Source organism: Geospiza fortis, unplaced genomic scaffold (genome assembly GCF_000277835.1).
Source record: "Geospiza fortis unplaced genomic scaffold, GeoFor_1.0 scaffold172, whole genome shotgun sequence".
Taxonomy (NCBI): domain Eukaryota; kingdom Metazoa; phylum Chordata; class Aves; order Passeriformes; family Thraupidae; genus Geospiza; species Geospiza fortis.
In genome coordinates this window covers 4,242,039-4,262,315 of record NW_005054309.1, presented here as the reverse complement: position 1 = coordinate 4,262,315, position 20,277 = coordinate 4,242,039, and the positions used below count along the sequence as shown (strand labels likewise).

General features: G+C 37.3%; 1 protein-coding gene across 1 annotated transcript in view; it reads right to left on the bottom strand.

The window, feature by feature from the left end:
- Positions 1 to 4,736: 4,736 nt before the first annotated feature.
- MCCC1 (methylcrotonoyl-CoA carboxylase 1) overlaps positions 4,737 to 20,277 on the bottom strand; it is a 17,817-nt gene continuing 2,276 nt past the window's right edge. The window contains exons 5-18 of the mRNA XM_014312330.2: positions 19,484 to 19,631; positions 18,600 to 18,721; positions 17,384 to 17,495; positions 16,947 to 17,028; positions 16,034 to 16,161; positions 14,928 to 15,111; positions 14,295 to 14,404; positions 12,841 to 13,057; positions 12,042 to 12,128; positions 11,430 to 11,479; positions 10,352 to 10,489; positions 8,915 to 9,022; positions 7,857 to 7,928; positions 4,737 to 6,308 (exon numbers count right to left, since the gene is read on the bottom strand). Of these exons, the coding sequence (XP_014167805.1) occupies positions 6,189 to 6,308; positions 7,857 to 7,928; positions 8,915 to 9,022; positions 10,352 to 10,489; positions 11,430 to 11,479; positions 12,042 to 12,128; positions 12,841 to 13,057; positions 14,295 to 14,404; positions 14,928 to 15,111; positions 16,034 to 16,161; positions 16,947 to 17,028; positions 17,384 to 17,495; positions 18,600 to 18,721; positions 19,484 to 19,631 (1,678 nt within the window). The 3' untranslated portion in view covers positions 4,737 to 6,188. The remainder of the gene's footprint in view (positions 6,309 to 7,856; positions 7,929 to 8,914; positions 9,023 to 10,351; positions 10,490 to 11,429; positions 11,480 to 12,041; positions 12,129 to 12,840; positions 13,058 to 14,294; positions 14,405 to 14,927; positions 15,112 to 16,033; positions 16,162 to 16,946; positions 17,029 to 17,383; positions 17,496 to 18,599; positions 18,722 to 19,483; positions 19,632 to 20,277) is intronic.

Here is a 20,277-nt window from a genome sequence, read left to right as displayed (position 1 = left end):
TGGAGAATTATTGTGACATGTAACAATAATCTGAGGGATGAGCTGTGCATGCAGGAGACTCTTCAGGAGAGAAAGAGGATTTTTTAAGTGACTTGTTTTTTTCTAATACCTGCGGATCTTGCAGGTTTCTTGTAATGCAGGGTCTCTTAGTGGGTTTTTTGAGTGTATGGGGGCACACTGTATTAGTGTTTAGTTTTTTGACTGGCTTTTGGTTTGATCTCCCTAACTTATTAGATTGCTCTTTATTATGAATTCCTGTTGTATAAGGTATGGAAAATCATATTTAGCTGCTTCTGAGCAGGGCAGATAACAAGATCATCCCATGATATGATAATGAAATATATTAAAAAATGTGAAATGCATATTGCTGCTATTCACAGCATGCATACTACTTCTTGTGGGTTTTTTTCCAATTCAAGATCACTCCTCAGGAGAAACTGTACCTGGGAAAAGGCTGTAAGTCTAGTGTTACTTATTTTAGTGGGAGCTGCAGTGTTCTGTATTGGTTTCCAGAGTGCTTCCATGGGGATATGGCTGAATTTCTCCATCTGAGGTTACCTTACCCAGAGCTCTTGGTCACCATGATCTGACTAGACTGAGTTATTCTCCAAACACAGCTCACTGCAACGGGCAGGCACACATCTCAGAACACAGCCAGATTGCTCCAGTTCCACCCCTATCCACATGTTTGGGCCTGCCTATAGATGGAGATGGGTACTTGCATGATGTGTGTGCTGTCTGAATCTCACCCTCACCATTTCTGAGCAAAACCAGATGCTTTATAAAGCAAGAGGCAGCATGAGGCCACCAAAAAGTCTAAGTTACCTGAATTGAGCTTGTTACATGTTGCCTTTTGTACAGCTCCCTGCAGGATGGAGCCCAGGTCAGAGCAGGGAGACCCAGCTCTGCTGCTTGTGAAGGTGACACGTGCCCTCAGTGACACAGATGAGAAGGAAATTTCATTGTGCAATGTGCACGCAGCATAATCACCCTGACCAGGGTAACATGATGACTTGTTCAATTTATTTTAAGGCTGACATGCTTGCCTTGTTTTGTTGTGTGAGCCAATGATGTTTTATCTTCTCACGTGAACCCCAGGAAAATGAGGCAGTGATTTATTTTTTAAAACCAACTGTGTCAAGTGCATAACTGAGCTGGTTTACATTGACCTGAGCTCTCTTCTTGAGCAGACAAATAAGTCTCATGTTGGGTCAAAGCAGAATCCATTTAGTGTAATCCACTGGCTGAGAACTTAGAGCACTTTCTGATGAAGAGGCCCAAAGCTTTATGAAGAATAACAATAACCTGGGGTAGCTTGGGCTGGACATGTCTTTATAACCACATCTTTTTAGTAGCTACTTTGTGCTCTAGAAAATGAAACCACCAAACCATCATATCCTGATGTAACAGCCATAGGGTGATTACAGCTATGGCCCTTTGCCTGCAAACTGGCCCCATGGTTAAGAGAGAACAAAGTGCCGTGAACTATCCTGCACAAGGGTAGTTCATGGCACTCTGTAGGCATCCAGAGGTGCAGACCCAGTGCTCTGCTCCTGTTGTGCCGTTCAGCTGACACAGTTGGAATGTCTCTATCAGCCCATAATGGGTTTTTGCTGCATTGAAAGAAGCACAGAGGAAGTAAACAGTGTGATTCCTCCTGTAGGTGTCTGAGCAATTTAACCTGCAGTGACACAGCACCAATATCAGAAGATTGTTGTTGATAGGTTACAGGGAAGGGTGTTCACCTTCTATTGGGTTTTTCATCCTTCCTGCATTACACAAGAGGTTAACAAGTTACTACACCCAGTCCAAGGCACTGTTAGGAGCAGTTTTCCATGTGACAGCATCTCTGGGAGGGAGCACGACAGCTGTATGACCCTGCTGGGATGGGGAGGAGGATGGGAAAAAAAGGGCAAAACCCATGGGCTGAGGTAAGAAAAATTTAATAATTGAAATAAAATATAATAAATAATAATACTGCAACTGTAATGAAAAGAGGACAAAGGGAATGAGAAATGAAACCCAGTAGAGACAGGTGATGCACACTACAGTTGTTCAGCACACCCTGACTGATGCCCAGAACGTCCCCAAGCAGCAATCAGGGGCTCCTGGCCAGCTTCCCCCATGTCTGTGCTTGCCACAGTGTTCTGTGGTATGGAATGTCCCTTGGGGCAGCTGGCTCAGTCCCGCTCCCTCCCAGCCCCTTGTACACCTGGCTGCTGGCAGGGCATGGGAAACTGGAAAACCTTTCACTTAGAGCAAGCAGTACTCAGCAACACTAAAGCAGCAGTTTGTTACCAACATTATTCTCTCACTGACTCCAAAACAGCTACTAGGAAGAAAGTTAACTCCCAGCTGAAACCAGGACACAGATTAAAGTTAAATCCAGCAACCATTATAATTTTTAAACCCAGCAGGACTCCAGATGTGTTTTATTAATTACTGCTATAATAAAAAACATGGCGTATTCAACCAGAACATGCATGTTTGTTTTAGTATTAATTCATTGTATAATCAACAGCTTTTAAGTTAACATCAAATGTCTCAAAATTGCTTTTAGAATCCAGGCTCTCTTCCAAGAAATTCAGTCAGATCACATAAAAATAAATACCAAGGTTTCAATTATCAATTTTTGCAATATTGATTTTTTAACACAGCATTCAGTAGAGCATATTATTTTCCAAATGGAATTGTTATGCAGAAGGATATGCCCCAGTATTACAGAGGTACTAAGTGATACTTACCTGTGAGGCATTTGTGTGTAAAAATCTCTATTTGGAACGTAACTGTACAAGAAGTTGAGTATGTTCAGAATATACTTTGTGTAAAAGCTGGTAGTTCAGAACTTAATCAACTGCCATTGACTGTTCAGTAAACACACTCTAATCAGCACAGCTGAGCTTTTTACAAACACAGCACAGACAATTCCTGATCTGCTTGAAAAGTAGTACCTATTTCAAGGGACATATCAACAAGTTACTTTAATAAAAGAGTTGCGTGCCCAGATGAATTTTTTTCCCCCCATTATTGACTAAATTTTAAAGGTCCTGCCAAAAACCACTTGATTATTCATTTCGTAGTCAGCATGGAGACTTGAAGCTATGATTTCCTGGTAACTAGCTGGTACAAGCATTACAACAAAGGATAAATACACACTGGAAACTTCGTAACTCTATGGTATTGATATCAATATTTGATGTATAAAAGGTTAAAAAACCCCTTCCAAGTAGAATTAGTCTACATCTGAAATTACAACTTTCCCAACAAGTAGAGAAAATTACTTATCAATCAGTGTGTCCACAAATTTTGCAGTGTTTTGATTGCCATCAACCTCATTTAATAGGAGGAAACAGGCAAATATCTACCAAGTGACTTGTCTGAAGTCACAGTGAGTCAGTGGCTAAAATAAGAACACAGTCCTGTTCTCCTGGTTCCCAGTCCAGCATGGATTGAGGCTCCACACCACAGAGCTTCCCTGGGTACCAGCCACAGGAACTGGTAGCAGCTGTAAAGTGCAGGAGAGATGGAGATCCCCACAGGGGATAACTGGAACGTACACTGGGCTCTCACTGTGGTCTGGCAGGATGAGCCATTCCTGATCCAAGCTGACCAGTGCTCAGTGGCACTCCCTGACCCTGTCTCAGAGAAGCCTGAGTCTGGAACACCAACACCTTTGTTCTTTCCTGCAGACCATCAACTGTAGCTGAATTAAATATCTCGTGACACAGCCCCCTCTCTCCTCTGGTAGCATGAAAAAATCATTACAACTAGAATCAGTTCAGATTCATTTTTCCTGTAACATCTGTGACTGTTGTTTCAGAACTACAGAACTATCTGAAAAGGTACATTGATAATAAATTAGTAGCAGAGATTACTCCTTCAGCCCAAATGCTAAAACACTGCAATTTAAAAAATTAAAATTTTTTTCTTAGTCTGCCATTAAGTGTTTTAGAGACCACAAGTGACAGCTATGTTACTATGTTTACATTCATAACACAAATATTTATTTGTAAAAAACTGAAGATTCATGAATATTTTGTTAACTAAGATACTGGTATAGGAACAACCTACCTTTAATAATTTTTTGAGCATCTCCAAGTTCAATTAAATCACACTGCAGTAAAGCATTTCAAGTATGAAAACTGTGACAGTGACTTCTGCAAGATATATTTCTTAAATAAACAAAACCATCACTATCTGAAAAATCTATCTCAGTAGAAACCTATAGAGATAAAAGCAGCTAATTTTTGAGAAGTGAGGAAAAATGAACTGGTGACATTATCTGTCTCCCCTGGCTCTGGAGGGAGGACATTTTGTCAGCTCCCAGGGAATGTGTTTTGCTGCACTGGCTGTGTGCAGCCAAGCTGTGCAGACTGAGCAGGCAGGGAACCTCCTGCTGGGAGTTTTAATGTTTTGGTACAGATTCAGTGCAGCAAAGTCAGTCTAGAAACAGCCGTGTCACAGAGAGAGAAAAAAATAAATGCCAAGCTGCTGAGTCTCTTCATGGCTGAGCTCATGTTTCTGTGTGAGGATTCAATTCTGGATAAAACAAGTGCCTAACCTTACCTGCAGTGAAACCCATCGCGAGTGTCTGGATTACTGCCTCCTAAATGTGATCTGCAGATTGTGCTCATCATCATCAGATGATACAGAAACAGCTGCTTAAACCCTCTAATCCAATGCATGAACAGGAGCAACCAAGGAAAGAACAAAATGGAGAAAAATCAAAACAAACATTCCAAGTTATGCTTAATTTTTATTTGGCAGTAAATAAAAATCATAGTGGCAATATTCTACAAGATGATCACTGGAATTTAATTATTTGCTAGGTGACCATAGGATTGGAAGAAAAATTGTAAAGTATTAAAATATGCTTTTAATACACTGATCATCCAGAGTCATTGCTTTTTTACCACTTTTTTTTCTGCATTGCAGACAAGGCTGCAGAATTATAAAAGCAGATCAGAGAATTCCCCATGATACTGTATATTGATTCAGAAATGAGATTTCAGGTAAGGGTCCATTTGCACAGATTTAACTACAGGCTTGGGATCACGGCAGCATCTGACTGCTCCTTTCTGCAGTATAGAACAGATTATTTAATTAAATCAGCATATCAAAACTTCACGTGATAACAGAACTTCACATTAACTGAAAAATGAAAAGACTTTAAAAGTTTGCAACAATTAAAACACTTTTTTTCTTTCCCTTGTTTCCCTAAGGTGCTGATTAAATAAGTTAAATTTACGGCAAATTATCAGTATGCTTAGTCTGAGAATTCTTTTTCTTTGCATATCCAAAAATCTACCAATTTTCCCTTCTGAAACCCTGCAGATCCAAAGAAAATCTATTGTTCTTAGTATTCTTATTTCATGTTGTTATAAAGACTGTGGTGTACTTCGTTCCAGCCAATAAGAAATACACTAGAACATTAACAATACGGTAACAGTAACGAAGACTTTGAAGTCAGTACCGTATTTTGGCACACTAAGTATTAAATAAGCTTATATTTCTATGTTACTACTTCATGTTTAAAGTTAAAATGGTATTTTTTGAAAGCAGTTATATTTTAACTTTGATTAGTGTATCAAATGTATTTGAGAAATGCTTTGTATCACATATTTTGAGGTATATTAAAATAATTTTTGAAATGCAAATTTTCACAACTCATTGAGGTAAACAGGAAAAACAGATGCACCAGAAATGACTGGGAGGGATTCTGGGCTAAGGAACAATCCTAAATTCCCTATTAAGGCAAAAACATAAGATACAAACAGGAATTTTGCCAGAAAATAGAAAAACTGTCTTTCAGATTTCCTTCGAATCAATCCTCGCGTATTTAAGGGAAAAAAGGCAGCTGTGAATAAGAAGAACCCAACCTGTCTGTACCTTAGAGTCCTTATTAACCTCTCTGATCCTTTCAGAGTTTCACATCTTCTTCCAGTCCTTTCCTCAAGTAAACAACCACTGGACAACAATCACATAGGTCCACAAGTTATAAATACAATTACAGTATAGTGATACCCAAATTTCAGTGAAGTCAGCATAATTTACAGTCAAACTATGCACGAAGTGCAGAGGAAACCAATCCCCCAATCATACAAAACAGTTTGCTGAAAACATGAAGAAATCTTCTTCCAGGAGAAAATCAGCAAAATAGAAGAAATAAAATGCACCTTCTTTGAATTTTATTTTGACTCTGCCTCTTCATCCATGAATTCAACAAGTGGAGCATGCCTGTTGGCCTGGGCACCTTCTTGGAAATTGACCTTTTTAATCACTCCTGCCTTGGGAGCCCTTATGGTGTGCTGCACAGAAACACAGCCAGAGTGAGCAGCAGACAACTCAGGGGCTTCCCTCCCCTCCCTCTCCCCTCCAGCAAATGCCAGCATTACTGCTGGATCCAATTAGAACTGAACACATTTAATTCCTTCCTTTGACATATTTTATTTTAAACCTTCTTTTAAACATTCCTAGTCCATTTTTGAGTTTTATTTTCTCATGAATATTTGATAAGTATACTGGGGAGAAAAATGCTATATAATACATTTAAATGAATTACCATCATCATAGGAATGATCATGAGTATGAACAGCTGACTTATTTTACCTCACTAATACTTTCTGCTGTTGTAATAAATACCAAACAGAAATAACACAGTATTAATCCAAAATGTTAATCAGAGAGCAGATTTGTTCCCTTAAGAGAAATCTGCAGATTTACTAAAGATATTTCTGTTTTCTGGCCAGGAGGGGTCTTTAGTGGGCAGATATTTGGCAAAATGCAGATGAAACAAAAATACAGCTACTAATGACAGTAAAGGAACAGCTTACACACCAACCCCCAACTGGTCTGCTTCTCATTGTACCAGGTTAGTTTGATATTGTAGCTTTGCCTCTTGGTAGTTTTCTACATAGGCTTAGTCTAGCATCAAAAACATTTAAGATCAGATATTAAATCCTCACTTCCAAGGACTCTCTAAATAATAATTTGCTTTTTAAATTTTACATTTTATATTTCAAAAGCACTTTAAAAAATAACTCAGATAATGTCTGTCTGGATATCAGCTGAAGAGGCACAAACACATTTAGCATCCAACTGCAAAGAAGTTTGTGTGTAGGTTTTTAGTGCACACAGTTTTATTCAATAGAATTTGAATGTAATTAAAAAAAGAACATGATAAGAGAAAGGCAGATTTTCTCAACAGTGTTAGTTCTGCTGCCACAAACTGAGGTTTATTTTAAACTAATAGTTCCACCAAACCAGTTCAGGCTACAGAAACTGTAATTAAAGCAATCTGAGCCACAGTCAAGCACTGCGGCAAGGTAAAATTCAATCCTCTGAATGCTGTGTGGATAACTACACAGAATCTTTAGTGTGCTTCCTATAAAACTTTATATAAATATTATTATTATTATTATTATTAATAATAATAATAGTAATAAAAGGATTATACACAAGAAGAATCCTGTGTATATTTACAAAGTCCCCAGTAGCTGAATCTCTACTTGAAGTAACTGCAGACATCCATGTGCCTGGATCACAACCAGAGGACAAGAGACACACCAAGACAGTTTTGTGCTAGAAAAGTCAAAGGCCTGACACCACCACCCAAATGCATGTTAAAACAGCTGCAAAATACCATGCATTATATAATCATAATTTGTTAGTAAAATAACAGCAAATATAATCCTCTGAAATCCAGTCAGACACAACACTGATGTTACAGCAGATGAAGTGATACTGACAGCTGCAAGCTGGACTCCACACTGAACTTCAATAATGCAACCAAAAATTATTAAATTTTGAGCAGATTTTTATTTTCTCAATTATTAAAACCTTTATATGTCACTTACCTCCATTTTCATAGCTATCATAACCATTAGAGGGTCTCCAATCTGAACCTTATCCCCTGCCTTCACAAACACCTGCAATTCAGGAGAAAATTGGGGGAAAAATAATTTATTCATTTATGCCTGTACAATTCAAAATCAGCTGGATCTTGACTAACACAATGCACAGAGAGAGGGAGGTTTTGCAAAACAGCCTCATATTTATTTTTGTTGGTCTGGGTATCTGAGTTCTCTAGATAGGGAATAGTTCTAGATAGATCTCCTTGAGGGAAGGCAGAGCCTACAGAAGGAGGGTCAGTACCAGATGACAGGATGAACAGGAAGCCATTTACCTATCAAAGAAGAAAGACTACAAGAGATGATGTATAGTCTGCCATTTCTGGGCTTCAGCAATTCTATTTTGAGAAAAGTGCAGAACCTCTTCCTGAAGCCAGTCCCTAAAGTCTTTAAAACAACATCCAGAAAGAAGATGGCAGGAGCCACCTCATTTTTCAACAATTACTCTGATTTGGAGCGTTCATTCAGGATGTCAGAGATCCATGTTTTATGTACTCCATCCTTTATGCCTTTTTATTCGTGGCTGAATCTTTCAACCACTAAACTCTCCAGAAAATCTCTTTCTGTTGAAACTTTGTCACTGTACAGCGAATGCAGAAGACTTGCTGAGCTAAAGAAAATTAAATCAATTCACAGCTTAACAAAAGAGGCATTTCTGAGTATTTCTTCTTTTGCATCTCACTCTCGTGTTAGATGAAATGAATCAAACAGTCCATAACACTTCAGGGAGCTTTGACTTGGGAAGTATTAAAGATGAAGAAAAGATTAGTTAAGCAGCAGCATTAGTTCAGATCTTCCAGAGCTCTAGAGAAAGAATGGAAGCCTTAAAAAGCCAAGGGTGGCTGCTGAAAACTCGGAGTAAACAAAGCTTTTTCCAATCAGAAGCCACACAACACTGACATTTCTGGCTCCAGTTCTTTCTGGCAGTACAGAAAGATAATTTCTGGCAGAGTAAATTTGGATATATTGGAGAATTCAGGTCCCACCCATGTTGTTATAATTACCTTCTCCACTGTGCCTGTCATGGGTGCCACAGCTCCACTTTGCTCTGCCCCTGAACTCACTGCAGACAAATATTTGGGCACAGGGAGGCCAATCTGAGCACTGCCTTCCTACAAAAAGAAAATCCAGGACAGGTGAGTTAACAACATGAGATAACAGCACCAGTAGATGAGCTGAGAGAGGAAAAGGACAGCTCCAGCCTTAGGCAAAGCAGTCAGCTCTGAGGGTGGCAGAGCCTGAGGTCAGGGCTGCACTAGGACTGTGATGTCACTGCTCTGCCAGTGCCTGAGGCCAATGAAGTCACACCTGCTGCTGGAAGGACCAGCAAGGAAGGAACAACCCCTGTGACAAAGCAGCTCCATGTGGATCTTTGTACAAACCCCATATTTGTACCTTCCCTGTTCCTGCATCAGCAATGCAGAAGGTTTTGGAAAATGCATAAAGGCTGTTTGCACAGGGGCAGGCAAGTGCTGCAACAAGCAGGAGACACATTGGCATCTCCACTGCCAGCCACTGCCAATGAATGCTTCACAATTTACAATAAAATTAATTCAGTGCTAAATTTAGTCAAAAATTCTCACTCAAAATCCCTTAAGTCCTTTCAGAGTTGCTTCCCGGAGTCTCTCAAAAACTCATTACCCCCCACATCCTTTCCATGTCCTAAAGTCCTGTGATTTCTTCTCTATCACTCACCCCAGACTCCACTCTGATACATCAGGACCACTGAGCTTTGCCATTCCAGCATGGGGTTATTTTGTCCTCATCACTGGAGCAACAACGTTTTTGCTGCATTCTGCTGAAAGTCTTAAGGGGCTCAGTGCTAGAGGTTAATTACTGAAACTAATAAATAATAATTTATTTATTTAATTACATTGAGTTACTTTAAGGCCTTGCAATGTTTTAACTGTAAATAAAAAATTACAACCTAATAACGCAGTTAAAGTACCTCTTCTTTCAAATGTCATTTGCGTATATATAATGCCATGGTAACTCATAATTGCATATTTTAATATTAGCTGAAGTCATCCTTCCTCAGACCAGTATTGATTTATTTCTTGTCATATAATTTAAAAATTGCAATTGAAATTAAAACACCAATTACAAGGCCTTTCAAATATTTGTCAGTTTGAAGTACTTGCTACTGCTCTGTGACAAACTTAAATATCTGACAAATTTAGTATTTTGTGTTGCCCCCTCCTAAACCATCATTTCCTCACCAGCTGTATTTTAACTTTTTAGAAGTAATTCTTTTTCTCACTCATTACAAGCAATGAATTACTAATTAGAACAATAATCCAACAGGTATCAAAACTTGATAGGTCAAAGTAAGAGACTGAAATTGTTGCTCTCTTTCACATTCTATTGCAATTTATATTGTTCATTTATATGGATAAAAATCCAAAATTTTAAATTTGTGATAATAAAGAAAGGAACGTTACCGGGAAGAACAGATAAATGGTGTTGTCCAAAATGACCAACTTGGACTTAGACACTGTTCCATTTACTGAAGACCTCAAGTAAAGCGAATCACCTTCTTTCAAGATCTCTCCAGAAATCAGGAATGTTTTATCTTGAATCTGAAAGTTAAAGGCTTTTATAAGGACAAAGGTTAACCCTTCAGGAGCAATAAATCAAAACACTGTATTTGTACCCTCATAACCTGTGATTCTGCATAGGCAACTCTGGAATTTAAAAAAAAAATTAAACCTTATGTATCCTTTATCTTTCAGTTAAAAGACTGTTCTGTATCCAATAAAAATAGCTCAGCAAATTATCTAATATATTCACTCAGGACATTCTTGAGTATTCATCCATTCTGGGTGCCAAATCTGAGAGAATAAGATATTCAACTACAGGGGATATTGAACACCCAGCCAAACACAACCCCCTTAAGCCAACAACTGGAGACTCTCACATGTGCACACACAAAATTATCTACAACTAAGGCATCTTGATCTGTTTACTACAGGAGCTCTATAGCATGGACAAAGAAGCCAATTCTAGGGGGTATCACTCAATTATCTAACCAGAAGATTCCTCAGCTCATTTGGTAATCACTCTCCAATTTCCATCTTCAAAATAAAATGTTATCTTGCAGATAATGTTCTAGAAAGCTTTTATTTATCCCACAGGAGATGAATTCTCATGCACAGAATAGAGCAGCAGTCCTGTGGACAAAAAGTCTTTTTAAATGCAGATTTAAATCTAACTTCCCAGGTTTTAAACAGACAAATTTAACAAGGAAAATAAAGAATAAGACCTTTAAATACTGAAAACACAAACACTTCTCGTAGCCTTGTCAGAAACATTTTGATAGCTCTTCCATGCCAATCCAGCATCTAGCACAAAGAATTTCAGGTCAAAGTAACAGTATATAGCAATGAATACAAGCAAACTAAAACGAGAATCCTGCATCTGTAATCACCAAGCAACTTTAGTAACAATTAATACTAAGAGAAATCTATAAGAAATGGATTTTTATATCTAATGAAGTATCTGAAAAAATTGTACTTGTACCTGCATTTTGTATGACCCATCTTGATTGTAACTTACAGCTACATCCACAACTGTTCAATAAAACAAAACATGCATGTGTGAGTAGATTTCATTGGAGTATTTAGTGAATGATGACATATAAACTCGATCAAGGCTTTCTTGCTAAAAATGAGGCCTATCAACACTAAGATAAGAACAAGTATTTTCAGATTAGCTTACTACACACTGCAGAATTCCTACTGAATTCCAGACAATTTTTCTTTCAAAGATGAACATCTGAAATCATGTATCTAAAATCTGTATTATCTGGACAGAAAACAAGTTTGTGAGGGGAAGAAGTACTCCTTTCACAACAAAAAGAAGTTCAAAAAAAGGAAATGGCACTCTTTTTAAAATCTCAACCTCATTCATTTAATGATAAACATGAATTAGTAGTCATTTCAATTTGGTTTACATGTCTTCAGGATCTAACAGTATGGATTAAACATGCAATTCCATGAATTCCCAGCTTACACTGCATAAAACTCATACTGATTCTATGCTGTTTCTTAGCCTGAATTTTCAAGCACCAGTTAAAATAACTTCATCCATCAAGTACCTCCCTTCCCTCCACACACTTTTTTATTAACTTACTGTTTTCCCCATCCAGCAGAGACAGTTTTCTAGTGTAACATATATTTATTCTTCTACCAGTGCTGGATGCAAATGGTGAGAATTTATCTAAAACACAAAATACACAGATATGTTATTTTTCATTCTACTCCAGCAAAACACAATACTTAGAACTTAGGCCTTAAAATCATTGTCCTACTCTTACTGCCTTCATATTGATGTATTTATATTGCACAGAAAAGACTGGGGAACTACTGTAGTCAGAGAAAGTGACAATGCCTTGATCTCCAACACAGAATAAATTGATGCTGTGTGACCTACAGAAAACATGACACTAAGAAGGGCATTGGCTGTTTTCCATGAACACATCCCTGAACAGGACCAGAGAGCATCAGAATTCGATTACACCAGAGCAGGTCCTGATTAACCTTTAGGTGAAGGTTCCATTAAACCCCCACTGCCTCTCCCATTCAGAGCACAGGTAATTTTGTCTGAAGACCTTGGCCAGCTGTAGGAATAACAAAGGCAGAAGGTCACTGCTTGTGCTTATCAAGAGCAAAGAGCTCACAGTGTCACTGACCATGAATCCCAAGGTGTTTCAGGCAGTGCCTGTCTGAGGGGCTTTGGGAAGTGCTTTGGACATTACAGTGGTGACACATTCCCTATGTGATCTTTAACAAAAGCCCTGTGTGCAAATATCTGGGAGATGCCAGAACACAGAACCCTGAGCAGGCACAAAGTAGGGCAAAGAAAGAACATCCAAGTTAAGTAACTGCACGTGAACTCATAAAATAAAACAATACAAAACAATGATCCTTACCATCTGACTGATCTCTGAAAGCATCTGTTAGCATCTTCTCTTTCAGTATAAGCCCTAGAGCTGCCTGACACATAACTTCATGTGGAGTTGCCTTTTTGGCTGGAAATAGTTCATCATGGTGTTGAGGAATGAAATTAGTGTGCACATTTCCAGCCTCAAACTGTGGGTGTCCTGACAGGCTCAGTAAGAAATCAATATTAGTGCTTAATCCTACAATCTGTAAAGAAACAGAACAGAAACATATTGCCAAACTGAGTTATGAATACACAGCTTTCTGCTCACAAAGTTTATCAATAAAATGTAATTCATTCAACTGGTCTGTTTTATTTATCACAACAAAACCACTGACTGTAAAAAGACAGAAAACAAAAACAAAACCCAAAAATCCAAAAGCTGCTTTCTCCAAAGCACTCTGTTTTCTCAATGTTGCCTTTGTCCATTGTGAAGTTGAGCAAACTTTCCCAGAAACAGTAACAGGAGGCAATTTCAGAAGAAACCCTACTTTCGGAAAATTGTGGTCTGAGTATTTAGAAGAACATTCCTAACTTGACAAGTGCTTCTTATTAAAAACGAGTTACAATTGTTTCAGTATCCCATATTTGATCTTTTAATAGTAAAAAGTAGGAACAGGGACTTCTATAAGTTTACTAGATACTATCCATTTCCTATAGGGCAAAATAGCCAATGAAACAACATTATTATTTTAGAGAAATCATTGAAACTGGTAACCATGTTATGCTGTCAACATTTACTGACAAAACTGCTCAGAAAATTCTGGAAAAACCAAGAGAATTCTTTTATCTCTTTCTCTTGCAGTAAATTTCATTTTTTAGCTAAAACAATAAAGGGCCCAACATTTTCACCACCTCAGGCACATGAACATGATATTCACGTTGTTGATTTAAAAGTGTAAATTAGTTCTGCACAAGTAATATTCAGTCTCACCTCAAGCCAAAGCTTCTGAATTCCACTTTTGAAAACAGTTATAATACCTGTAGTTTTCATAGGGGAAAAACGGAATGTTTCTTAAAAAGAACTGACAGCATATTTCTTTACCACATATATAGTCTAAAAACTTGGTTCTTTTAATAAATTAAAAATTACAAGCAAACGTCGTCTGACACAAATTCCACTAAAGAAACTGTTTAAGTCTGAGAAAGCTCACAGTACAACTGAAAATGTTGTTTAGCCTTACTTTTCTACAAAGTCCCAGGTGCATATTCAAACTTAAAAATCTATGTGTAAAACTGGGCTTCACACTTATTTGCACTCATTCCACCAATGAAAACAGTTTGCAAATTGGGAAAAAATACAACTTCTGCAAACAACTAATGAATTTGAAGTGCAGTAGCAATGCAGGCTCCCTTTTGGAAACCACTTTTGTTTCACTGCAGTATTTTCCGCATGCTTTTGTGGCTCAAGCTGTGGTACCACACTGGGTTCCTCCCACTTACGTTGTACTGGTGCAAGCTGTAGCGCAGCTTTCTGAGCGCTGCCTGTCGGTCCTCAGCCCAAACCACCAGCTTGGCAATCATGGGGTCATAATGCACAGAAACCTCGTCACCTGGAACGTGGCAATAAAACAAAAATGCTCTAACATGCAACCATGAATTTATGAAAGTTGGTAATGCAAAGTACTGGGCACCACATGGCATCCAACACGGGCACAATTCATGGCCACATTTCTCTTGAGATTAAAATTGTTTGAGGACATGATAATGTGACTTGGCATTTCAATTTTAAGAAAAATTTCATCACAAACTTTTTATAAATTTTTGTAGAGGTAACATGAATCAAATTCAACTTTCTTATTGCAAACAGAATGCAGGATTGCTAAACAGTGAGAAAAATATCACCACCATGAGCCAGTGGACATTAATTTGGGTACAGGTAAAGAAGAGGTAAATAAAATATTCAGTGATTGACCAAAAGTACATGGAAAATGATAAGGAAGAATAATTCTGTAGGGATTTGTCTTTATAATAACACTCTTTAGACAAACTTATTCACGCCAAAGAGGGAAATGCTTACAAAGGTAAATTCTTGATGTTAATTATTTCTTCTTCCATCACTGTCTTCAGTTTTACCTTGCCTGACTCCGGTCTCTATCCTGGTGAAACAATCTGCTGGGGGGGTGGATAAGTGCAACAGTGGCCCAGCTCCTGGCATAAAGTTATTATTAGGGTCTTCAGCATATATTCTAGCTTCAAATGCATGGCCCTGCAGCAGGATCTCTTCCTGCATTAGAGGAATCTTCTCTCCTGCTGCAACCTGAAAACAACAGTTTTTTTCTTTAATGCATGATCAATATTCTGGAATGTTGATATATGAAATATTAACTATATTTCTTCTGAATTTGAAGAACTAGGAAGCACATTTTAAAAATCACAAGGAGAAAAACACTGCCAAGAGCACTGAACCTGTCCAATCTTGTTTCTCTCTTCCAGTGTTGTTTGATCCCTGCTCTAACTCAGGATTCAATTCTCAATTTCCATGCCCAAGATACGGAAGACAAATGTTCCTTCTTTTTGCATCAGCATTGCCATTTTAATTTTCTTTCTGATTACACTTCCCCACCCTTAATCGCACACTACTTAAGCTGCTGTCCTCACTTTTGGATTTATGCAAACAGAATTGGGGTTTATTTCAAGTTCCCTAATACCCAAAACTTCCTGTGATCACTCAAACGTGTGAATAATCTCTGCAAATTGGGTGTGTGAGGAAATCCACTGCTCCAGTCCACCCCACTGTACATCTATTTCAGAATGTGGCTATACTGGTATAACACCAGACATAGGTTTTTGTGAGGATTTTTTCCTCCTACAGCCTGATGCAAGAATGACTTTTGGGTCACAGATCCATTTCAATTAGAGTTTTAGAAACCTTAAAACATAGCAAAGGAAAGATCAGGACCCCACTCCCTCCCACTTTCCACACTGTCTGTTAATGTCTCTAAATACACTTTAAAAATGTTTTCTCTCTACACAGCTGGGAGAGGCCTGGTTGAAATTCAGAGCACCTACACAATGCTCTACATCCAATACAGCAATGTGAGATGTTCCTGTGGAGCAAAGGAAACTCTACCCTGACAGCTGAGCAGGAGATGAGGATCTGGAAACCCATCTGGCCTCTCACAGGCAGTGTCACACAGCACTCAGGAGGAACTCTCCATGTAAAATCAATTAACACTCACCCTGAGCTGCCATTCCACCAAGTCTGTTCCAGTGATCATCTCTGTAACTGGATGCTCTACTTGCAGCCTGGTATTCATCTCCATGAAGTAAAAATTATGTTGGGAGTCCATAATAAATTCAACTGTTCCTGAAGTATTTAACAAAAGGACACTTCACCTAAGAGCATCTTAGGTGTCCATTTATGGAAAAGACATCCAAGACACTTAATTCAACTATGCCAAGACTACTATTTCTCAATCAGACACACTGAATTTCATTAAATTCTATATAAATAATCTAAAAGGGTCACAAAATTGAGATCTGAAAACAGAAGGGTTGTTTCCTTGTACATTTACATAATCTTTGTTTAGTAGCCATTCTCTACAGTAAGAGCTGCATTTCATTAGCACTTTAAAAAGTGCATCAAGACTCTTTGAAAGTATTCTGAATATTCATAGGCTATATAATCTTTTTTAAATAAATATCAGAAGAAAGCAGTGAGAAAACAAAGTTACAAATCATTTCAGGAGATTATTTTTCATCTGGGAAATGGTGTGGACTTTAAAGTGAGTTGTGATTTGCTTTTAAAGACTACTGTTTGCATATAAAGTATTACCCTTTCTATGCTAAAAGAAAAATTATTTTCCCCTTGCTCAACTCAAATTTACTAATTCATAATGCTCACTTTCCAACAACAGTTGAGTTGACCAAATTATCAGCCCTGAGTTTTTTTCTTTCTATCCTTCAGCTGCCACTGGTCTTGAATTCAGGTATGCTAATTTAAATTTGTAATTACATCAGAATTAACTACATGATTACTTGCTTAAACCTCAAAAATTTGAAGGATGTGTGTCATACTCGAAAACAACCAGATACCATTTGCTTGAGACTTAAAGTCTGACTAAGTTAAAAGCTGCACCTCCCCAGGCTTACCTGCTCCCACGTAATTCACTGCTTTAGCTGCTCTGACAGCAGCTTCTCCAAGTCTCCTTCGAACCTCTGGACTAATTCCTGGCTGTAAATAAGAATAGGAATAATAACAATAACAATAATAATAATAATAATAATAATACAAACTATTGTTACATTTGGTGATATTAAACCTAGTATGCATGAATATTGAAGAGAATTAACAACTGCAGTGAAACCCTGATCTATGTTACACTTGAAATCTACATAATTCTTCTTTGAGAATGATTTTCCTAAAGAATGTAGGGTTTTTTTTTCAATTAGAACATCTTCTGCAGCAAAACTAAAACAGGTCTGAGAATTACAAATAAATTATTACCCACTATATGCATTTAGTGGGAGATAGCAATTACTATAAAAACATGGCAGTTCATAAAAAATATTAACAATTTTCTGCTCACCCCTGGTGCCTCTTCAATGATTTTCTGATGCCTCCTTTGCACGCTGCAGTCTCTTTCAAACAAATACACTGCATTGCCATGCTGGTCACCAAATACCTGGACTTCAACATGCCTGTTCCATAAAAAGAAATGTTTTAATGTATTTTAATGCCCCAAACAGACTTCAAACTTGGAATTTTAATAGCATTTCTTATAAGTTTAAGTGTCTGCCCTTAAATAAATGCCAAAAATGTAAAGTGAGGCTGATATTATGCAGGATTTTGCTGTTTTAGACTCACTCAATCTTCTAAATGGAAGAGGATTCCTAACACCAACTACTCCAGTGAAATCTCATAGATTGTAGGATAAGCAAGACACATATCTCAAGGCTGCTACCTCTTTCTTAGTTATTATAATAAAAGTAAAACCACTTCACTATTAATTTGATAATGATTATTTCCCTCATAATTTACTGTGCAGCAATTCACAAGAGACAGTAGCAGTGCTGGCTCAGAAATAACATTGTTCACTTCAAAACACCATTTCAAAGGACAACTATTAGGTGGCAGAAGTTTATTCTACACATAAAACTAATAAAAATACATGACCATTCTGACAATCCCCTGATCCTGGCAAAAGAAATTCCCCAGCAATGAGTTTTTTCTCATGTCTACCTGACAGCATCAGCAGACCCTCAATTTCTTTGGAATAAATGCTTTCCCTATAGTGATGCTTCAAGGAAGAACAGATGTAAAGTACAAGGATGTCAAACAGACCTCTGAGACATTCTTTATAAAAAATAAATTGCTTCAGTTTCACAGGTCAGGCATGAGCTAAAGACTCTCACTTCTGTTTGAAACATTGAAGTACAGGAAGATTAAACAACTGGTGTGGGACACCTGAGGGCAGCAGAAACACCATCACAGCTTGACTAAGGTCTACAGTTTGAATATTATAGTGATTTTTTTCCTAGATGTAAATCAATTTTAGAAATCTCACTGCCACATCTCCCAAGCAGTAGCATTTTAATTCCAGTCATTCAAAACAAAGCCACTACAAGAAATTCAATAAATTATAAACAATTTTGACCAAATTAACAAATTTCATAGTGCAAATCAGACATACAAAACCAATTTTAATCCTAGCTAGTTATGTTTATTTAACTAAACTGAGCTATTTATATTTATTTAAGTAGAATAAACATTACAGTGTTTATATTGAAACATCTATTTCTCACCTTGGATTATCTACAAATTTCTCAATCAGCATTGCATCATCATTAAAAGACTTCTTTGCTTCTCTCCTTGCTGATTCTAGTTGGTCTAGAAACTCCTTTTCTGAATGAGCAATCCTCATGCCCTAAAATACAAGAAAAAAGCTTATCTAAGCTAAAAATACACAATGAAAAACCTTGCTGCACACACAGAGTGAGAAATTAGCTTAAAAACAATATTTTTTTCTTTCTTTCATAGAGTTTATCGGAATTGTGTATCAGCTTCCAGTAAGATAATCCTACTAAGTCCCACTGAAAGTGCCACAAGAAGTGTAAAAATAGATATTATCATTCCATTGATATGAGTGAGCACAAAATTCCATTTTGTCCTCAAATTTTATTGAAATTTTTCAAGGTTGGCAGAGAAAAACCTACTTTTTACAAAATAAATCCAGCTATTTTGGAAATAACTAAAATTTTCTATACATAATTTTTACAGACATTTATTTCAGAACAAAATCTGATTTAGACTGGGAGTTCACCACTCATTGAAAAATATCTAGACACAAAATGGTATTTCTAATAATTTCTTATGCAACATTTAAAACTATTAGCAAAGGAAGTCACAGAAGCTGTCACAGAGTAACAATTTAAAGTCATCTCATTTTGCATACATCCACAGCATAACTTTTCTGCTTATGTGAATTACTGGAGATCCATTGAGACAAACAAAACTCTTCCACTTTATTCTAGGTACTTATCTTCTGCATATCAAAGGCAAATGAGATTTCATAGTGCTAGATTGGCCATTAATAAATTTTAACACAAAGTACTTTTCCAGTTTTTGTTTTCTTTTAGAATATTGAGTTACAAATCCTGAGCACATGATGAACAGAGGAGTTCCTCACCTTTCCTCCACCCCCACGGACAGCTTTAATCATTACTGGGTATCCAATTCTCCTGGCATGTTCCTTTAGACACTCATCAGACTGATCTTCTCCATGATAACCTTCAACAACAGGAACGCCAGCAGCAGACATTATAGCTTTGGAAGTGCTTTGACAGAACAGTTTTATATTTAGAATGATAAAATTCTTTTTTTCTTACTTTAAGCTCCAACCTGTCTAATGCTCCCAATGTTAATTCTCTCCATGAAAACAGTTCCACAGTAGACCTCAACAGGACTACTTGCATAGGTGGTAACACAGCATTGGACTGTAATTCAGCATATGCTTCCAACAATATTTTTGTTTCTCCTAGCAGGATTATACTTTAGTTTGACTGGTTTTTCCACATTATTCATGCCAAAATTTAACATTTTCAAATTAAAACACTGTATCCTACAATATTCAGAGTTGCACAAAGGCAAAACTTTTCATTACACAGGCTACATTCACACCACACATAAAACACTCAAGCATAACAACTCTAATTTCTAAAATGCATGCAAGGCTTGTTAAATTACTGAGGCAATTTACTCTCACATTATGAGGTGATAAAGTTAATTCTCTCTAACTACGATTATACAGTTCCTGTGTCAGTAATAACTTCATTTCCATATTCTTAATTTATACTTCATACCTTTAAAGTCTTTCTTTGATCTAAGTAACTAAGAATAAGATTCTCTGTGATGAACTAAACTTGTAATTTTACATGAGCCACAATAACCCTGATGATTTGGTGCTTCTTTTCCACTGCTCTT